General features: G+C 40.9%; 1 protein-coding gene across 1 annotated transcript in view; it reads left to right on the forward strand.

The window, feature by feature from the left end:
- The window catches only part of LOC122790648 (collagen alpha-1(I) chain-like), an 882,142-nt gene that overhangs the window by 17,415 nt on the left and 842,876 nt on the right, over positions 1 to 21,851 (forward strand). The window contains exons 3-4 of the mRNA XM_044058172.1: positions 13,109 to 13,162; positions 13,852 to 13,896. Of these exons, the coding sequence (XP_043914107.1) occupies positions 13,109 to 13,162; positions 13,852 to 13,896 (99 nt within the window). The remainder of the gene's footprint in view (positions 1 to 13,108; positions 13,163 to 13,851; positions 13,897 to 21,851) is intronic.

Consider the following 21,851-nt stretch of genomic DNA (forward strand, 5'->3'; position numbering starts at 1 on the left):
CCAGTATAGATGTGTGCATGTGCTGAATTTCAAGACACAAATAAGCAAATCTTATTTTGAAAGAAAAAAGTAACTGAACTGGAATCTGGTTATTTCACAAATTCAATATTTTGATCATGGGCATCACAACTCCTACACATATCATAGATGGGGATATGCCCTGTGCACCTTTGTTATGTTTAAATTCAAATCTGAGGTCATTGCAACTTAGTCATATAAGAATAACTGCCCCTTTGTAGTATCCCACTGAGTGTGTCATCCTTTGGATGTGATGTTAAGCTGAGGACCCATCTGTCTGCATTAACAGTAGATGACGCAAGATCTTTTACATCCACCTGACCTATTGAAAAGAGTAGAGGGAAGTTCCCCAGTGCAATTGCCAAACTTCCACTAGTAGTATAAATGCGTTTATATTACGCTGTCAAAAACTCAAACTATCGACAGCGTAATAATCGACACGAAAATGTCGAAACCCCTGAATATCGAACACACACATAAAAAAAAAAAAACACACCCAAACACAACACAAATTGCTCTGTGCAGGGGGGCAAGCCCCCCTGCACCTCCCACACTCCCTGCTACTTAAGTATGCCAACTTCGAGATCGCACTACATTGCAGTAAATGAGAATCTCCCCTTATGGAGATTTCCATTTACACGTACAATGACTTTCACTTTTGACATTTTGGTGCCGACAATATCAGCTTCGATATTGTCAGCCTTCGACAGGGTGAAGTAGACCCGTTTAAATACCACCAAGGGTCTCCGATGCAAAGACTCTACTAGCCTAATGCAGTGGGTGTCAAATTTAATACAGTCTCCTCAGCACAAAATTTGGTGCATTTCTGTTTTTGAACAGATTGTATACATTCCTCAGTAAGACTTATTTCTACATACTTTTTATTCCCTCAGCTGCCACTAACTTCAGGTTCATTCCAGCAAACTCCCTGATAATTCTTTCCTAAGTTTCCTCGCATTCTTATAATAAAAGGAAACATGGTATATCTTTAGATTTGAAACTTTGCAGTCTAAGGATTTTAATGAGTTATAAATTAAATATTTATAAATTAATTATTTATTGCAGATGTTTTATAGACATTCTGTTTTATTACCACGTTTTATTTTAATTGTTTTAATTGAATATTGGATTGATTTGTTGACCTCCGAACCTTGTGAAAGCAAAGTTGCCAAGGCACTAATTTTTTTGGTATATTTTTTAGTATAGAAATAAAAAATTGTTTTAGTTTTAAACCATAACCATCAAAATGTGTTTTGAATACCCCAGTGTGACCCTTCACCTTGAGTATCCTTCTCTGGAGCAGTCCCTTAAGTTCAAGTAGAGGTGTGGCTACCTTGCCATGCACAAGGAATGGAATAGGGTACATTCACCAGTACAATATTTGAAGCAGTTTTAATTAAATGGGGTGTCTGTCCATGTAGATATTCTATAATTATTGATATCGGTAAGGAAACATCCATAAAAGGTAGTCCCTCTCCATTTGTTTCCTGCCATCAGTCCCAGCAAGTGCAGGAAGAGAACTTGGCTTTTTTTTTTATCCAACTCTCTTCCATTTTTGGTTACCATTTTAACTTTTTAGATGAATTGCATAGCTTTTTATGAAGATGTCTTACAATGTAAACAAGTGTTCACCAAGCCAGAAAATGGCCTCAAAAATAAGGATTTTTTTTAGGACATGACCACTGCCAAGGTATCTCTTTATTTTGATCAGATTCTAACAAAACTTAAAAGAGAATAAAGATGTTTGGGACAGACTTGAATAAATGGCCAAAATAAGATCAGGTATTCTGCATCTACATGTTTCTTTTGGGTAAAGAGAAGGTAGATGTTTTAAGATGGGCTCCTCTCTGCAAAGACATTGGCATATGAAATTACTTAAATACATGGACAAAGTTCGATTATTTTTTTCTCCTCTTTAGACCTTTATTCAGCCGATGGCCATTTGACAGGCCCAGCTCCATGACACAGAGGGAGGACTTCTCTCCATGAGATTGGGGTTCTATTAGCATACCTGGCACTGAAGTAGCCAGGCAGGGAGGGAGAGGACAGAACAGGTGTGGCCCATTCTCCTGTCCAGGGGGGAAGGGAGCAGTACATGCTTTTAGAGAGCTATAACAGGTAAATGAATTCTCACAGGCAGAGACTTAGGAGACTAGTTCCCAAGTTTTAGAGAAGTGGATGGGGCTGATTGCCAGCAGTGTCCCTTCTCAGTTCATTACACATCCCCTTTCCTCTGCTTAGCCAAGCATGTGTGAGGAGTTAGGGTCACAAATGCATAAACTGTCAAACTCCCCCTGATAGCTACATTAATGATGGGCCCCTCTTGGCTGACTCTTGCTTTTGGTGATGAGGGAACAAATGGGTTGATTGGCTGAGAGGGTGCTTATGACTGGTAGGCAGCAGAAGCAAAGAGAGCAAAAAAAGCAAAAACAAAATATCCATTTGCTAGATGGGTAAGAACAATCTTACTGTGTTCATTTCCAGCTTCTTTATAAGTCTACTTAACAACTTTATCGCAAGAGTGACTGACTTCCTTCCCAGATGAGACATTATACAGCAATTTCTGTACTTTGAGGATCTACCTCTCTAGGCCAGGGTGACCAGCACTGATACTGTTCTGATGACTTACTGTTTGGTTAACGTCTAAAATATTGACCTGTACTGAGTCTGTGACATTACCATCACTAACCGATGGAAACAAAGCATTTATCACCAGTGTTTTCCCCAGGAACCCATTCCTTGTGGGAATATCATTAGTAGTTATCCTCTGCTTCTTATCTTTCTTGTGTTTTAATTTTAAAAGTCACTAGGTCAGTCATCCAGCTCACCAATAAAAATTGGATCTTCAGTCAGTTGATAAGCTACTTGTAATGAATTTGTGGTTTTGGGAACACACTGTGTTGTGTGTGACTTGCACTGGTTGATTGTTGCTTCAAGGTAATTTTAAAGGATTCTTCTTTTAACATGCGTTGTCTCGCATGGGACTGGGCTGTCTGTCTGCAAAAACTCCTTGCCCTATATCCTTCCAGTGGAACTCAAAATGTCAGATGAGGGACTGTTAATTATTCTTTGGCCTCATTTGGTGACTTGTGGCTGGCATTTATTTGCTTCCTTGACTCCCATCCTTTTACTTCCACTTAAATGGACCTATAAATAACATGTGTATAATACTGGATGTTAAATTCTCAAAGACCTATCCATAGTAGACATTTTTACCTGATTTGATATTTACTGTTGGAAAGCTATTATTAGTCATATTTTTATTTGTGCACATTATGCACATTATCTCCCTAAACCACACAGATATGTCAGTAGACATAATCTCATAAACTTCAACTCAGAAACACTCAACACCCTTATCTCAAGAGTTTGCTGGGACTTTCTCACCAGCTCCCCTTAGATGATGCTGTCATAGCCTTCAACTCCACTTTCCTGGATATCTTAAACTCACTACCCCCACTCCGCAAAATTAGGACAAAAGCAAAAATATCTCCCTAGTTAACCAAATCCACACTAACTCATATGACATCTAGAGACAGGTCCTGAAAAAAATGGCTTCAAACAAAAGACCTAGCTGACCTACAGAGATATAAAGAAAAAAGAAATCTAGTAAAAAAGCTTGTCAATATAGATAAAAAAAGAATTCTACAAAAACCCTCCAACAACACTAAAATCTGAACCAATAAAATGTTGGCACACAATAAACCAAATACTTCAACCAGGTAACCCTACCTTACCCAACCCTTGTCCTGACAAGTCACCAGTAGATACTGCCAGCACCTTCAATGCTTACTTTATTGAATCTATATCCAAACTCTTCAATCCCAACAACTCCAATATAAATACTCTCAAATGTCCAATTTTCTCCTCAACCACTACCTCTCTAAATACTCTGTCCCTCAAGCTTGTCTCCACTGCTTACATCAGAATCCTACTCTCTAAACTGAAATCTTGCTCAGTTTCTGCTGACAACATCCCATCATATTTCCTCCAGATAGCTGCACACTCACTAGCTGTGCCCATCTGTATCATTATAAATCACTGTATCTCTGACTCAAAAGTACCATATATCTGGAAACAGTTCTATACCCTACCTGTTCATAAAGGAGGTAACTCCACTGAAATCTCAAATTTCAGACCTATAGCCATCCTCTCTCCTCTAAGATATTAGAAAAATGCATACATACTCAAGTCATACAACATCTCTCTCAGGAAAACCCACATGTGAAGTTGTTCAATCTCGCCGTTCATTCTTTATTGATGGGTTCGGAGCTGATCCCTTGGCTCCGATACAGCCAACTGCAAAGCTCAAGGTCTTCAAACTGCTTGAGGCCAAGTCCCTATCCCATGATGCACCTGGAGATACCCTAGATCTAGTTTGCTGCTGCAATAGATTGGAGGTTCTGCAATTAGCTTGGGCCCGTATACTGTTTTTTTCTCTAATTCTTTAGTCATAAATTTAGATAGCAGCTGTATTTAGATAGTTTACAAGCTCTTACAGCTTTATTGTGTGTATCTCTGCTATTTCGTCCCTTCCCTTAGTGTGTAATAGCCTTTTTAGTGGCCTCTTGTTTTAGGCCTAGTTTAAAAGTTTTTGCTAGTTTAGTAAGTGACTTTTGTCACATTGTTTGCTATATAAAAATTATTTAGTGTGTAGAGTTTTTTCTATTTTGTAGCTTAGCTTTCAGTTGTTTAGGAAAGGCTTAAATTGATAATTACTGTTACAATTTTTTCTTGTGTGAACAGTAATTGTCTGTCTTGCATAGTTTATATTTAGAGTGTGTTACCTTAGCAGCTATCTTTTTTTTTTTTTTTTTTTTGCGTAGTCTGCTCATATTGTTAGACAATTGTGTGACAGTAAGGGCTTTTACTGTTTTATATATATATACATATATATATATATATATATATATATACATATATATATATATATATATATATATATATATATATATATATATATATATATATATATATATATATATATATATATATATATATATATATATATATATATATATATATATGTATATATATATATATATATATATATATATATATGTATGTATATATATATATATATATATATATATATTGTTTGTTTGTGTCTTTCAGCTTTTCCCAGTTAGAGGTCGCCACAGCAGAACTCCAGTCCGCTAATGATTGGCAGTTGATTTGTATGTACCGGCTTGCCAGGCCTGACGCACAACCTTCAACGAAGGTACGCCCATTCATGCATGTCTCCATGCAGAAGACGGTCTAGCTGAGAATCGAACCAGACAGCGTCTTACTGTGAGGCGACAATGCTACCGCAGCACCACCACCGCAATCATTATATATATATATATATATATATATATATATATATATATATATATATATATATAAAATTGCATTTCTGCTGTGTGTGTGTCTGTGACTTAGTCTGATTTTAGGGCTTCTTGTAGTCAATTACTGCTAAGTTGTTTTGTGTGACAGTAATTTTTTTTCTCAATGGCTGACCAAGACAAGCACCCCAAGTCTGGGTTCAAAAAGTGCCCAAAGTGTGGTCAAAAGATGTCTGTTACAGACAGCCACGTTATTTGTGTTTACTGTCTAGGGGCTCTGCATTTGCTAGACAATTGTTCCATTTGTCATTCCTTCTCCTCAAGGGTCTTGCAGGAAAGGAAGAGGAAACTCATCTATAGAGGTTTGTTGAAGCCTTCGTTTCAGGAAGCTTTGAGTGACCAAGATGGATTCAGTGAGTCCTCAAAGTCTTCCAAGACATCGGTCTCGAAGAAATCAAAAATGTCTTCAACTTCAGCTCCACTGCCTTCGGAGCTGACAGTCTTTACCTTTCGGAGCCTGTCCCCAGTCTTGGAACCGGTGTCTAAAGTGTCTAGGAGTCCACTTCTCCAGTCGGTACCTCCTTCGGTATGTTCCTCTCGATCCTCTATCAGCCTGTTGGATCTGGATGTGGATCATGTGGTGCAGAAGCTGATATTGGTACCGGCCTTAGCAAAAATGTTATCGGCTTCATTTCAAGTGGCTTCGAAGCTGAAGACCCTTGCACCGACCCTCCTCCAAGCCATGCTGGTCCTTTGGAGCTTGAATAGGCAGACTTGATGTTAGTGGAATCCTCAGATCTGATGCCTGCTCCAGTGTCTTCGGCTCCATGCACTCTGATGTCCTCGGTGCCGATCGAGGGCTCTAGGAGCCGACACTCTCTGGTCGGGTCCAGGGAGGACAGTCAGACTGACTTTGCCTCTTGGGGCTTTGACTTGGATGAGCTCGGCTCCTAGCTTGGACTCGGAGCCCACTGTCCAGGTGCCAGGGGCGTCAACGATTTCTTCGTTTCTGTCGGCTCCCTCACATTGGAGCAGAGGTGCTTTTGATGCCATGAGGAGAGTCATGTCTCCTAGGACATCCTCGACCTCAGGTCTGCCTTCTTCCTTCCTTAAAGCACTTGTGTCTGCTTCTACCTCGCACATCCTGACCAGTCATAAAGACCCAGAGCCTCAGGAAGCCGCATTAGGTGGCCCCTGCTCTTCCAAGACCTCACCAGAAGTTCCCACTGATGAGGTTCCCAGAATGAGATTGTGTAAGAGGAAACATCTAGACTCCCCACAGGAGTCTCTAACATTGGATACTGACTTAGATGAGTCAGAAGGGTCCCCATGGTCCCCTCTGAGGATATCTCATTCACTGAGATACTCTAGATCCTTAGGCAGAGGGGTACCTATCAGTACAAAAGCCCTACTGAGGATGAGTCAGCCCTCCTGAAGGCTTTCGGGTCTCAACCCTCCATCTCTTGTGTGCCTCTGCCCTTTGATGAGCTGATGCAACTGGTCTCACGAAGGGCGTGGGAGTCTCCGGATACTGTGGAGCCTGTCCCTAGGGGGCCTAATAAATTCATTTCTGTCCCCCTTGACAAAACATTTTTAACAAAAGGTGTTCTGGTTGATGCCATGGTGGTGGTGGCAGCCACCAAAAAGGAAATGTCTGAGACTTCCTCATCTATGTATCCTCCTAACAGAGACTCCAGGATTATGGATAGATATGGGAAGTGCATGTTTAGTTCAGCGACCTTTGCTCTTCATTTGCTAAACTATTTAACCCATTTTACTAGGTTACAAAGAGATATCCTTAAGGAGCTAGAAGATACTCTTCAGGGTACAGGAGCTTCCAACAAAGCTGCTGCCCAGCTTGCTACCCTCAGTTCTATTGTCAGCTCTTCCATGTGCCTCATCTCTTATGCAGCTGATGGAATGAGTAGGGCAGCGGTTACAGGAGTTGCTCTTAGAAGACATTCCTGGATGCGCTTGAGTTCCTTCGTGGAATCCTTCAAGTCATCCTTCTTGAACACTTCCTTTGATGGCTCATCCCTTTTCTGGCCAAAAGTGAAGGGAACCTTAACCAGGTGTAAACAGGATGGAAAGACTCTGCCATCGGGGTCCGTTTTTCCACCCCAACCCGACCCTACCCTAAAGGTCAAAGGGGAGGAAAAATGTGGTTCCAAAAAGCCCAAGGAGCCTTTCAGGACATGTGGTGAACCCCCCTCCAGGGCCAGAGGAGGGGGTGATAATGATAGATGCCACCCTCGTGGCAGAGGGGGTCCGCAACACCAGGGTGACAGAGATCACTTCTCTGGGAAGCCCTATCAGCGCTCCTGAGAGGAGGACCAACTGTCCTGCTCTGGAGGCAGTCGGGGGTCACTTATCTTTGTTCCCAGATGCCTGGCTCAAAATAACAGAAGACAGCTGGGTACAAAGTATAATTTCCAGAGGATGCTTCATTCCATTCACCACACCCCCTCCAATCATAAGAAAAATCCCGGACGTTCCACCCAGTTACAGGGAACAGGCAGCAATAGAGGTCCAGATGTTGCTAAGAAAGAGTCATCCAACCAGTCCCAGCAGACCAGACAGGATCCAGAACTTACTCTAGATTCGTTTTGGTTCCAAAGATGATGAGGGACTGGAGACCCATATTGGACCAATACGTAAAGAAAGAGAAGTTTCGGATGGTCACACTTCAGTCTATACTTCCCTTCTTAGGGAAAGACAATTGGATGTGCTCGATAGATCTCAAGGATGCATACTACCACATAAAAATGGCCAGACTGTCCAGAGATCACCTACACATCCGACTGGGAGCCAGTCATTGGTTTCGAGCCATGCCCTTTGGTCTCACCACAGCCCCCAGAGTGTTCACCAAATGCATGGCAGTGGTCATGGCTCACCTGAGATGTCTAGGATTCCAGGTATTTATATACCTAGACGATTGGCTCCTTACCGCCATCACCAGGCATCAACTCATTCAGGCCTGGGAGTCCACTCTGTCACTCTGCAATCATCTGAGCATTGCAATCAACTCAGAAAAATCTGCCTTGTCACCATCGCAGCATATCGTTTTTCGTGGGGCAGAGTTGGACACCACCACCACACTAAGGCTTCCAATAGAAAGATTCCTTCTTCTTCATCAGCAGTCTGATATTAAAAGACAGATTCTAGCCATACCATTAGCTCGTATGCACATGCGGATACTACAATGGCTGTTGTTCACTCAATGGTCTTACTAAGAGCTTCCCATGTCTCACACTATAATGATCACAAATTCCTGCAAAAAGGACCTTCAGTGGTGGTTGACCTCACTTCATGTCATGATAGGATGCCCATTTGTGCTACCCTCACTGGTGGCCACAGTGACCACGGATGCTTCCCTGACAGGGTGGGGGTGGGGGCATTTTCATGGAAAGACAGCCCAAGTGAATGGACTGATCAACAGACACATCTACATATCAATGTCCTGGAGATGAGAGCAGTACTTCTGGTGTTGCAGTACTTTCTGAACTTTCTTCCTCTGTGAACGATTGCGATTCAGACACACAACATGTCGGTGGTCTGGTATTTGAACAAGCAAGGAGGAACCAGGTCTTACCCCCTTTGGTGAGAGGCCCTCAGAGTATGGAAGTGGGTTGCCTCCACCTAGTGCTTTCTGCTGGCAATGCACATCCCAGGAGAATCCAACGTAATAACAGACAAGCTCAGCAGGGCCATCTTGTTGCCCCATCAGTGGTCCCTCAAGAAAGAAATAGTGGACAAAGTATTCCGCAGGTGGGACCAGCTTTGCTGCGACTTCTTTGCCAGTCACATGAACACGAAATGCAGAAGCTACTTTGCCCTGATTCCCCCTCTGGGAGAAGCCCCAAGGGACGCACTCATACCCGATTGGCCTCCGGATCTCCTCTATGCATTTCCACCAATCCCGTTGATACCCAAGGTTCTACAGAAACCAAAATCTCTGGGAAGGACCATCATTCTAATAGCTCCCCATTGGCCTCATCAGATTTGGTTCCCCTTCCTGTGACTTCATATTTTGGAGGATCCTTGGATTCTGGACCTTCTGACGCACTCGTTGGGGGACCCTCATCCCTCTCTGCAGTCCCTGAAGCTGACAGCTTGGCTGCTCCAGTTCCCATCATAGCCAGGTTCCATAACCTCTCATGAGACAAAGCAGATCCTTTTGTCTTCTCATAAATCTTCTACAAGGAAGCTATATGTTAGCAAATGGAAAAAATGTTCTATATGGGCCTCTAAAAATAATATTGATCCTTACCAAGCCCCTATGGCTTGCATTTTAGAGTTCTTAACTATGCTTTTTAACAAAGGAGCCACAACAGTGACAGTTCGTGTTCAGGTGGCTGCTATTTCTAATTTTCATCTTGGATTTGAAGGGTTGAATATCATGTCTCACAAGTTATCCAAAGCCTTTCTCAAAGGGACTTTTCATATTAGACCACCTGTGAAATCTCCCTATTTTCCACGGAATCTAAATTTTATGCTTTCCTGGATAATTCTGCCACCATTTGAACCAGCTTCCTCTTGTGACCTAAACTTTTTATCATGGAAGACCATTTTTCTGGTGGCTATTACTTCAGGCTTTATCCATCAAGGCTCCTTATTTGATATTCCATGCTGACAGTCTCTCTTAGAACAAACCCCTCATTTTTGCCCAGAGTTTGCACTGAAACCAATCTTAACCAGATTATTGATTTACCAATCTTCTTCCCCAACCATTCAAACAATTTAGAGTATATGCTGCACAAGCTTGATGCTCACAGGCAGCACAGATTTTATTTGGATAGAACAAAACATTTCAGGAAACCAGACCAACTTTTAGTTTCATTCTCGGACTCCAGGAAAGGTAGACCAGTGGCTAAAACAACTCTGTCTAAATGGTTATCTGATTGTATCACCTTTGCCTATTTAGCTGCCAATATGCCTTTGCAACACAAGATTAAAGCTCACTCAGCGAGAGCCGTTTCTACTTCATCTGCCTTTTCAGCCAGGATTCCTATTGATAACCATTTGTGCAGCAGCCACTTGGTAAAAATCTCATATGTTTATCACTCATTACAAAGTTAACAAGACCTCCAGGGACAGGGATCCTTTGGATCCATGGTCCTGAGAAATATACTCCTATGTGCCACCTGAGATTGATGTTGCTTGGGACGCTACCCATCAGTAAAGAATGTACAGCGAGATTGAACAACTTCACATAAAGAAGTTATGTACTTACCATAATGTTCCATGTGAGTTGTTCATCTCTCCTTCATTCTTACATCCCTCCCTCCTACCCCCTCCTGGGCTGATAGATGATCAAGATGCTGGATCCATCCTGGTTACTCAATCCTTCTATACCTTTTTCTTGGGAGTGAAAGAATGACATATGGTATTATACACAGCAAACAAGATCTGAGGTATGTCCAGGTGCTTCGTGGGATAGTGACTTAGCCTTGAGCTATTTGAAGACCTTGAGCTTTGCAATTGGTCGTATTGGAGATGAGAGATCAGCTCCAAACCCATCATTAAAAAATGAAGGCGAGATGAACAACTCACATGGAATGTTATGGTAAGTACATAACTTCTTTTTACTCCTACTCAACATGGCTTTAGACCAAAACATAACACCTACAGTGCTCTCCTGTCCTTTCTCAATACTATTTCCCTGACCAGAGATGACCACAAACTTATTTCCTGTCTCTTCCTTGATCTCTCAAAGGCCTTTGATACTGTTTCTCACCCTCTACTATTAAACAAACTGTCTAACCTCAGTTTCTCCCCAGCTACAGTAGCATGGTTTGGTAGCTATCTTACTGCTAGACTTCAGTCAGTGAAATGGGATACTGCTCTATCCTCTCCCCTTCCAATAAAAATGGGAGTCCCCTCAAGGATCTATTCTAGGGCCATTACTTTTTAACATTTTCACCAACTTATTCCATACCTCCTGCCCACACTTCCAATAGGCAGATGACTCCACAGTAATAATGATAGCTAACTCATCCTCTGAACTCTTAACCATTACCCAGTCTTCCATTAATTCAGTGGAAACATGGCTCTCCAACAATCAACTTATCCTCAACCCAAAAAAAAAAAAAAAAAAAAAAAACACTACTACTCTTACTCCCAAAAACAGAAGTAGGTTCTAGTACAAAACTCCTTGGTGTAACAAATTGATGATCAATTAAAATTTAATCTTCGCATAAATAATTGTATTAGTAAAACTCACCACAAACTAGGTTTATTATACAGAAACAAAAAAATTCTCACACAAGATAGCTAGAATTGCTCTTGCTCATGCTTACCTTTTTCCCAGCTTAACTTGCTGCTCACAAATCCTCATTAACCTAAACTCCTCTCTTCTCACATGACTAGAGTCTACTTACCACAAAATAGCTAGATTTGCTACTCAACAATCCTGTAAATCCCACCACTGTCTCTTTCTCTAAAATGCTTGAACTGCCTCACCTCCTGCTCCTTTCTCAGCTCCAAAACCATACATTCTATTCTCTATCAGCCTTCTTATTGTCCAGCCATACACTCTGTCATCTCCCATTATGCTCCCACAAGAAACCTATGCAGCTCTTCCCAAGACTTACTAAGTATCTATAAGCCCAAGTCTATAGCAGGGTGCAGCTTGTATAGCTACCACCCCTTTATTGCATGGAACAGACTCCCCATAGAAATTCAAACATTCACACATCCCAAACAATTTAAACTAACCTTAAAAGAATATTTTAAAGGACAATGGATCTGCCAGTTCTCCAACCCTCTGTGAAAACACTAATGCATACCAACTTCCTGTTACTTTGATCCCCAGTGCTATTCTATACTATTAACTGCAATAAAAAATGGTTTAAATTCTTTATGGTTTCTGATTTGGATCCTGCATAACTTGCAAAAATGTTGTTTAACTAAGTACTTCTGCTGTTATATAGTTGTTTGACATGTATCATTACTTCTTATACTGTTGCATAAAATAATAATATTAACAGTAAAAACTGGCACTTTTCTCCCCGGGCCTCTGCTGAAAAAGGGCTTTGGCTCAGTCAGACATTCCCGGTCAACAAATGTAAATAAAAATAAATAAAATATTTTCATCTTAATTTTAGCCATCGTTGTTTTTAAAAAAAAAATTAAACATTCTGGAAGATAGTTTTCCCTTGATCACAGTGTCTGTCAGCCATCAGCCTTCCACCAGTTCATCTTAACCTTTGTTTCTTATTATTGATGATGTAGCCAGTGACTTGGGCAAGAGTCAGCCAGAAGAGCTATCATATAAACAGCTGGGCATTTTTTATTTTTCCCTTATCCATCCAAGGTAGATGTCAAGCTAACCCACATCACCTCAGGGTGCTACAACAGCCTCTATAAACATGTTCACACACACATGTTATTGAGAGCTACACCAGCTTATTAGCACCTTGACAGTGTTTCTGGTCCTGACTATGTTGATGTTGCGCAAGCCTTCATTTTCACAGGGGTTATCAGCAAATTAGAGTCCCTCCGCCTACATGATGAACAAGCAAGCATTAGCTGCTCTTTTCTGTCACCTGACTACCCAGCTGTTCTATCAACCAAGCTGCTATTCAAACTTTGTTCATTGTGATCATAATCAGGACATTATCCTGTCTATGTTATGGAGTCTGATACACCCACATCTGTATTTCCATTCACTTCAGTTTTTATATACATCTGTTATTGAAGTTAAATAGTGTAGGTGTCAGCCAAGTTTGTAATATTGATTTTAGTATGTTTACTAACTACAGGGAGAGAGAGGCATTCAAGGACTTCCAGGGACTCAAGGAAAGCCAGGCCCCAAGGTAAGTCATATCCATTTGTTTGTACACTGTGCTGTAGGCCTATCTAATTTACGTCCCTTTATGATACACATAGTTGGTGTGATTCAGCTTTTAGACTATCAGTGTATGACAGTGCAGACAGACCTCATGTTATACCTCAGAGACTTATGTAGGATTACTGGACAGTCTTGTTTACATTTAGGACATTACATAACCATTGGTATATTGACCAAAGCAAGGTGTACTAGTACTACTGGTTGGGGTTTTAAACTTTTTATAAGTTGCATAGTTTTGTTACTTAATAAATCAGTAACAGAGAAACAGAGATACATGCAGACTATTGAAGAGGACATAAGAATTAAAAAAAACAAAAAATATTTTAAGACCACCAATGTTTCTTGTCTAGCCAATAATGTGTAAAGTTGTTTTAAAAGGTGTGCTTCAATAAATAGGTAATTTTTCAAATGTGTCTTCACTTAAAACATTAATTTAATGTCAAATGGAATATAACTGTACCAAATAATAAAAAGATAAGTGTAAATATTTACTGTAACAATTTTCTGGGAGTGTTGCTATGTAAAAGCTATGCTTTTGCATTGGCCACAGAGGTCATGAAAAATACTTTATAGTTTGTATGGAGCTGTCTTGACTGGTATTCTACATTACGACCAGACATAACATTTAATCCATATATTTTACACTTTTTTTAGGGTCCTCCTGGTCCCCCTGGTGAGAGAGGCCCTCCAGGACCACAGGTAATGATTGCTTGCCATTTGTTTAATGTCATGTCAAACCAGTGTTGAACGGTAAATTTGGAGATGCGATCATTAGGTTGTAAGACTGAAATAGTGCACATTACTGAGTTTTAATACAAATGCATGTGCTACATTACTTCTCAAGGCTGAAGCCTATGTTCTTACCCTCTAGAAAGTGGATTCAGTCTGACTATGCACTCAATAGCAAAGATATCTTCCCGTATAGTGGCATAGCTCTCAAGTGTCCTGATTTTAACATCAGATCGGTTCTTGGTCTGACTAATCATCCCAGTGCTAGCATTAGTTTATAGCTAGTCACTCCTAGGACTGTTATGTACTTGTTATTTGGTAGTTTTCATTTAAGTGACTGGGATCAAGAAGGGCAGATTTTTGCAGTGACACATTCTGATTCTGCAGCTTTTTTCAAAAGTGATTTTTTTCTGCTGGTAGCTATGCTTAAAAGAGTAGAGGTGCTCAGCTGCATGCAATGCTTCTGTTGATATATTTTGCTGGTTGGTGATTATCCTCTTTTTAGACTTGTACAGTAAAACTATGTTTTTTTCTGTGCAGAGCATGTCTGAAAAAGATGATATAGCATGCCGTGGACAGCACTCTGCTTGTAAATCGTGACTAGTACACTTTGAATGACTAGACCACAAGTTAATTTTTTTTTTAAGTATCTAAGTAAGTGTTTACATGAATACTGCAGCAGCTGGCCCATAACAGCTCAATGTGATCTAGCTGTGTGATTGCATCTCATATGAGACACACTGAGTTCCCAGGTAGCAGGTATCCTTCAATTGTATGGTTCAGAGAAGAGCTGAGGAACTAGATCTGTCATTTCACCAGAGTACCATTCCATCCCCTTTTTTCTGTAAGTTATAAAGTGGCAAATTGTTGCTTTTCATGTCCAGTTCAAAATTCTCATTTTTTCTAAAATCCATAAACTGGTTGGATGCTTCATTCAAAGCAGGCATCTTAACAACAAGGGATGAAGTTAATGCTGTATAGAAGTATAAAGCAGTATATCGCTCGCTGTTGTGATCATTGACATTTGTATGTAATATTGCAGTAAAGAAGGTAATGTAGACAAGCTTAGACAACAGTTAGTTCTCCGAAGCTTCCAGAAAAATTAGTAGACATAGGTAGGGTGTGTGATGTTTGAGATAACAGGTGTTTTTTTGAGAAAGCTATGAAGCCATGGATTCAAAAACAGAGAGGAAGGAAGAAAAAAAGGTGAATGTTGGGGGCTTGGGTTTGTGGAAGTAGTTCAGAGTTTATCTTTGTCACAGTAGTACAGGTTTTTAAAGATGTTTTCATGTAATTGGCTGCTTACATGTGATTTTGCTTGATGTATATGATCATGCATTTGTGCACTGCCTTCAGAATAAGGTATAGCTACAACTATGCCATGAAATAACTGTAACAAAAGGATATACTGCCATCCCAGCTATCTGGAATTTTGTAAGTGGTTGTGTCTCATTTATGAATATCAGCATGATACAGTTGCTTGTGATATAACTGTATTAGAACTGTATGTCATATTATACAGACGTGTGTGGAAGAGATATTTTCTAAAATACTGAACAGAAATGTATATACCCTATTGTAACTGTTTAGAAGTATATGTATTTTAACAATGGGGACTGAAACACAAGAAGTTAACTTCAGAAGACTAGCTGAAAACTTAAATTACTATATAACCACGTAATAAAAGAGATGTTATCTTTCAGTTTCAGTGCAACAGGAGACATAATGTCTAGAACTAGACGTTTTTGTATTGTCTTTAAATGTGGAGGAATGTAAATTATTTTATGACTTCCACCATTTGCCAAAAGATCTAAGGTCTATGTGTTTTTGCAGGTAGAAGCTAAAATCAATTATTGTGAGCCTGGAAACTGATAGATGACAAGTGATGTCATGCTGCCAGCTGCCCTAGCCATAATATTTGAAATATTAATTAAAGAACTCTCTTATTGAGAGACTTGGCATTCTATATTTGTCTTTGACCTGACAACATCAGCTAGAAGATCCATTCACCACACTTGCTTTGCTGTAATAGTAAGTTTCTAAGGTGTAGTAGTTTTTTTAGATATAGTTAGGAATATAGTAAAGATTATTTTAGATATTTTCTTTCTTTATTTGAGACTGTCCTAAAAAAATTTAAGTATTTCCTGTGATTTTGAACTCTTGTGTAACTGTGATTATTTACTGAGTATTTTCTTCTTCTTTTATTACTTATTATTAAATATATGTAAACCTTTCATTGTGGCTGATATGTGTAGACACATATTTATGTTCTGACCAAGTACTTTCATATTTATTTGATGACACTGTGTGGGCCACTCCTGATAGCCTTGCTCTTGGTCAAACTACCATTTGGATTAATAGTAACATTACACAGTAAGATTGGACACCCTTTGTTAAGGGCCTTAAAGTAGCTGATAAGAGTTGGCTGCTGGCAGTAATAACTACCTTATAGTCTGGGCAAAAAGGGGCATAGCTAGTCAACCTGTGCCAGTCTTTCCCTGGCGTGTGTGTGTGTGTGTGTGTGTGTGTGTGTGTGTGTGTGTGTGTGTGTGTGTGTGTGTGTGTGTGTGTGTGTGTGTGTGTGTGTGTGTGTGTGTGTGTGTGTGTGTGTGTGTGTGTGTGTGTGTGTGTTTATGTATAAATCAAATCTCACTGTGTGTGTGTCAGCTACTTGGGCAGGGACACGAAGCAGTGGTTGGACAGAGAGGGTGCTGGATGTCTTGGCTTGGCCACTCAGCTGAGATCTGAACTCTATAGCTGTGCTGGTGGGGAGTCTTATTGCGGATCTGGAGAAAGAGGAAGAAATCAGCCCCAGACTGTCTGTGATCTCTGTGTGCTCTTAAGGGAAATTGCACTTTACTGTGTGTGTATTTGTCATCCTCCCAGTGTGTACATCCCCCACTGTTGCCAGTGGTGAGGATTGAGGCTTCTTGATTACTGGGCCAGTGGTGTGGCATCACAAAAACACATATTTTCATGTATTTATTTTTTATGAGTGTCTTTTAGTTTTGTTGCTTTAGTCATTAATGGTTTCAGATAGCCTTAAAATGTTAGTGCAGAATTGCTGCATATTGATGAGAGAATATATGTCTGTTGGAGACTTAGCACAATAGCAATTTACATTTCAGTCTATAAGCAGTTTTGCATTCCTGAAGCATTTATTTATTGTTTTATAACTAGGCTAATGGACTGGCACATTGTATTCTTTTTCCAGCAACTACAAAAGCATAAGTAAATGAAGTAACAAAGTTTGTCTGGTGTGTATATTGCCTAAGGGGATAACTGATGGGTTGCAGGATTCATCCACACAGTGATAACTGCTTTCCAGATAATTTTACTTGTTTAAGAACCATGAAAACCTTAAGCATGTATTATTTAGTCCTAGCAGTCCTTTCTCACTCTTTCTACTGCAAAGACTAGGTGATATTCTGAAAACAGTCTGTGTCCATTGAACATTTATTGTTTGATAACAGTTTCTGGACTGACCCATCTTATAAACATTTTAGATGCTATCAAGGCAGGAGAAAATAAAGTAGCACAAAATTATGTATCAGCATATTATATATGGAATACTCCAGGATGTAGCCATTCAGAAATTGTTTGGTTTGGTTTATTCCAGGGCAGTTTTAATTTCCTAATAGTTATAGGTTCATAGGTTCATGGGGTAAGTACTAGCCTGGCTGACCTTGAGGGCCATTTTTTAAGCATAGCCAATCTTCCCTTTTGTGCTCTATTTAACCTATCCCATCTGATTAGAGAATTTCCTTACCCATCGCATGGTTGATAATTATATATTACCCCTAATGGGAATAACTGGGATCATATCATAGATAGTTTGAGGGGACATGTGCATGGTATAAAGCATTTAGGAGCTGCCTCTGACTGTTGGTAGTACAGGGGGCAGTTCTGGGGTAAATTTTCTGTTTCTTATCCATAGATCCAAGCTGTACACGAATATGGACACAGACAAACTTTGTTTTATGTGGATGGCAGTCTGTTCCAGACCACTCTTATCTTCTGTCAGATATGTACCTATCCCTCCAAACCATTAAGTTGTTGCAGAAGAGGTTTGTATCCCTAGACCAAGTATTTCTGGTGCTGTTTGACTTGCTGATGTGCAGTAGATCCACCAGTATTAGACTGGAGAATGCCTTCTATGCTGGATTCAGGTTACCTCTTAGCAGTCTGTAGGATACCAAGTATAGTGCCAGGACTTTGAGTCAGTCCCTGTAAGACATGTTGTTTAAGCCTTGTATCCTTTTGATAAGGCATCTCACTTTCCAGTTGTTGCATGTGTTCAGACAGACACATGCCAAAGGGGACATTAGAGATTCTATGATTGGCCTTATGAGGCTTGAGTAAAGGGGCAAAAATGTAATCCCTGGATTTAGACACATTTAGACACAATCCCTTTGCTTATAAACTGTGCAATATAGAAGGACTTTCTTACGATGTATACTTGTTGTTCAAAAGTTAGGTCACTGTCCACATAAGTTCCCAAACAACTGGTTCAGCTCTCAGGGGTGTATTGTTAATGTGGTATTTCCCTGGAATAAATGACTTTGCAAATGGCACAGTAATGCATTTTTTGGTAATTAGTTTTAGTCCATGATTTTTGCACCAGTTATTTCTTTGGGAGAAAACTTCCTGCAGGATGGCAAAGTCATTTGGGGAATCAGTGACTGCTCCTAATCAGTGAGTCTGAACGTAGCGGGTGGGACCAGTATGTAATGTAGACATACAATTTGGAAACGTCGATAGTATATGTTGGACCAGGGTGCAGCAAGCATCAAAAGTGAAGAAAAACAGTGCGTAGAGCAGAAATGGATGGCTAAGAATGCAGTCGCTAGAGAACTAAAATGGAAAAGAGAAGGTGAGTAAAGAACTAACTACAAAGGGAATGCAAGGGAAATAAATTAAAAACAGTTAAGGGTTATCCAGGAGAACAGGGCTAGGCAAAGTCAGTAGATGGAGTATGAAATGGTCAGAAGTAAGAAGCACAAAATTATGTATCAGCTAAGAGTGAAGAAATTAAGGGAGAGAGACAACAGACAAAAGTAGAAGAGAGAACAATGTCAGAGAGAATTATAAGGGCTTCAGAGAAAATATGGGAGGAAGGGAGGGATGGGGCAGCAGAGGTCTGGCTTGGAAATGTGCTAGTGACCTTACAGAGTCAAACAATAATGCAGGGAGAGGTTAAATATTCCACATACTTCACAAAGTTAAAACATGTGGAACTGAAGCATTCAGTTTTGTACAGGACGTATTGCTTGGAAGGACAGGTCAAACAGCTGAGCTTTCTACCTAGGTTCATAGGTAGGTACTAGGCTATCTGCCCAAGGGCATTTATAAGCCTAGCCAGAGTGTGTCAGCTTTCGCACCCCATTGATTAATTAACTGAGCCTCTGTCAAGAAAAGCCAATGAAGTGATCCCAGGGGTGTATTTTCTGTTACCCATCCCACTCGTCAAGGTTTCTCTTGAAGAGTGTTAGTGAATAGTGAGGGACTCTGCCTAATGTAGTTAGGAATTTTGTTCCAAAGCATGGGGAAGTCTCTGCGACAGGAATCTATCCCTCCAGAATGTTCTATTTATTGTTGTGGTGAGGTTTAGCTCACTAGAGTGAGTGGCTTGCAGTGACTTGGATTTCTTTAGGTGGAGCATGTCCATCAATTCTGAGTTGGACATGGCTTTGTAAGTCAGGCAGAGATCACCTCAGAGTAAGCAATATGCCACTGAGTACAGCCGAAGCTTTTCCAGTCGGGCTGCATAGGACATATGTTTGAGGCCAGTAATCCTCTTGGTGAGGTACTTTTGTGGTCTTTCCAGCTGTTGGAAGTGCCTTGTGAGGTACATCCCAAATGGGGCATTGTACTCTATGATGGGTCTGATGAGTGACGAGTAGAGGAGCACTATAACCTCTTTATTTCTAGATGTGAACCCTTTAGTAATTAGATGGGCAACATAGAAGGATTTCCTAACTACTTTGGCAATATGATTTTCAAAGGAGAGATTACTATCTACCTGGGTCCCCAGATCTCTTATTACCTCTTCTGTATTAAGGGGGCTGCCACCTATGTGGTAATTCATGGGTGTTTTGTTTTTCCCAAATGGGATGATTATGTATTTTTTGGCATTTAGCTTGAGACCATGACTTTGACACCAGGTGTCCGTCTCAGTAAGGCCCTTTTGGAGAATGTCCCTGTCAGCTGGAGAGTCAGTTATGGCTCCCAGATTGCAGTCATCGGCGAACTTGGTTAGCCATAGTCCTCCTGTGTTTGCCTGTACTTCTGAGAAGTATATGCCGAACAGTAGGGGTCCCAGGACCGAGCCTTGTGGGACACCACTTGTGATTGGTTTAGAGTCAGACCTGGAGCCTGCTATTCTTACCGTGTGAGTTCTGTCTGTAAGCCAGTTGGCAGCACATCTCGTGACATAGGGGTTTATGTTCAGGCTGGTGAGTTTTTCTATAATTCCCGAGTGGGGAATGGTGTCAGAAGCCTTGGCGAGGTCAAGGTAGGCTGTGTGAACCACCTTCCCCTCATCTATGGCCTTGGTGACTGTCTCAAAGAAGTCAACCAGGTTTATTAGGCATAATCTGCCCTTAAAGCCAAACTGGGTCAGGTCAAGTGTTTGGAGGTTCCCTATGTCTTTGTTAATGAGTTCCATGATGATGCGCTCCCATAGCCTTACAGACCAGGCTAGTCAGGCTTATGGGGAAATAGTTACCAGGGTCAGTTGTGGCCCCTCCTTTGTGGAGAGGAATAACCACTGATGTGCACCATTCTTTGGGCACGTAGCCTGTGGAGAGACTGAGGATGAACAGTGTGTTTAGGTGGGGAGGTTAGTTCATTCTGTAGTTCGTGCAAGACGCAGCCTGGGACACCATCTGGCCCCAATGATGCTGTGCTTTTGGCTTTTGAAAGGGCTGTTTTCACCTGTGCGTCTGCGATTTCTGGGACACTACACTTTTCTGGTATTGTTGTGGGCCCTTTTGGGGGTGAGAGCGGGTGACGTTTTCACTTAATCTGTCTGCCAGGATGTTGGCAATATCAGTAGGTTCAGTATATTTTGTGCTGTTTTGCACTAGCTCAGAGCATATCTGCGAGTTGCCATTTAGATTCTTGACATAGCTAAAGAAGGCTTTGTGGTTATCTTTCAAATCCTTGGCTATTTTGCTTTCGAAGTTAGCCTTGGTTGATTTTATGAGGGACCTTAGTTTCTTACTGATACTGATCAGGGATGTCTTTCCTTCTTGGGATTTGCTTTTTTTCTGAACTAGTTTCCTCCTCCTGTTATATAGCCTGTTTATGGATGGGGTCCACCAGACTGGTTTCCTTCTCTTAGGGGAGTGAGTCTTGGTTTTGCTAGGGATGGCATGATTCATGCATCCTTGTAGGTGCTCATAGAGTACATTTGTAAAGGTTCCTGCATCTTAGACACTGTTATTGTTTAGCGTGGGGGCTGTGAAACTTACCACCTCTGTCTTGAAGTTTGCTATAGAAATGTTTTTCACTGTGGTTTCCTTGGTTGGGGGTGGTGGTGTGGTGTGGACATCCAGAGTGATTAGTTTATGGTCTGATCTAACCAGTAAAGGGTTGACCTCGATTGCGGAACACCTGTCACCCATGTTGGTGATGACCAGGTCTAATATGTTTTCACCTCTGGTAGGGGAGTTTACCAGCTAATCCAGGGCATTTGAGTTGATAAATTCCAGGAAGCGCTGGACCTGGGAGTTTGTACTTGAGTAGTTTTCCCAGTTAAAGGTAGGTTAAGTGAAATCACCCAATATCAGGGTGTTCGGTAGGACCTTCAGTGTCTCCAGAATGGCAGAGTGGTGGTCCTGGGTCATGGAGGGTGATCTGTAGCAGGCCACAATTTGCATTACGGATTTGCCCAGTGTTAGTTGCACATGGGTGATCTCAGA

Source organism: Protopterus annectens, chromosome 16.part0 (genome assembly GCF_019279795.1).
Source record: "Protopterus annectens isolate FY-2018-M chromosome 16.part0, PAN1.0, whole genome shotgun sequence".
Classification (NCBI taxonomy): domain Eukaryota; kingdom Metazoa; phylum Chordata; order Ceratodontiformes; family Protopteridae; genus Protopterus; species Protopterus annectens.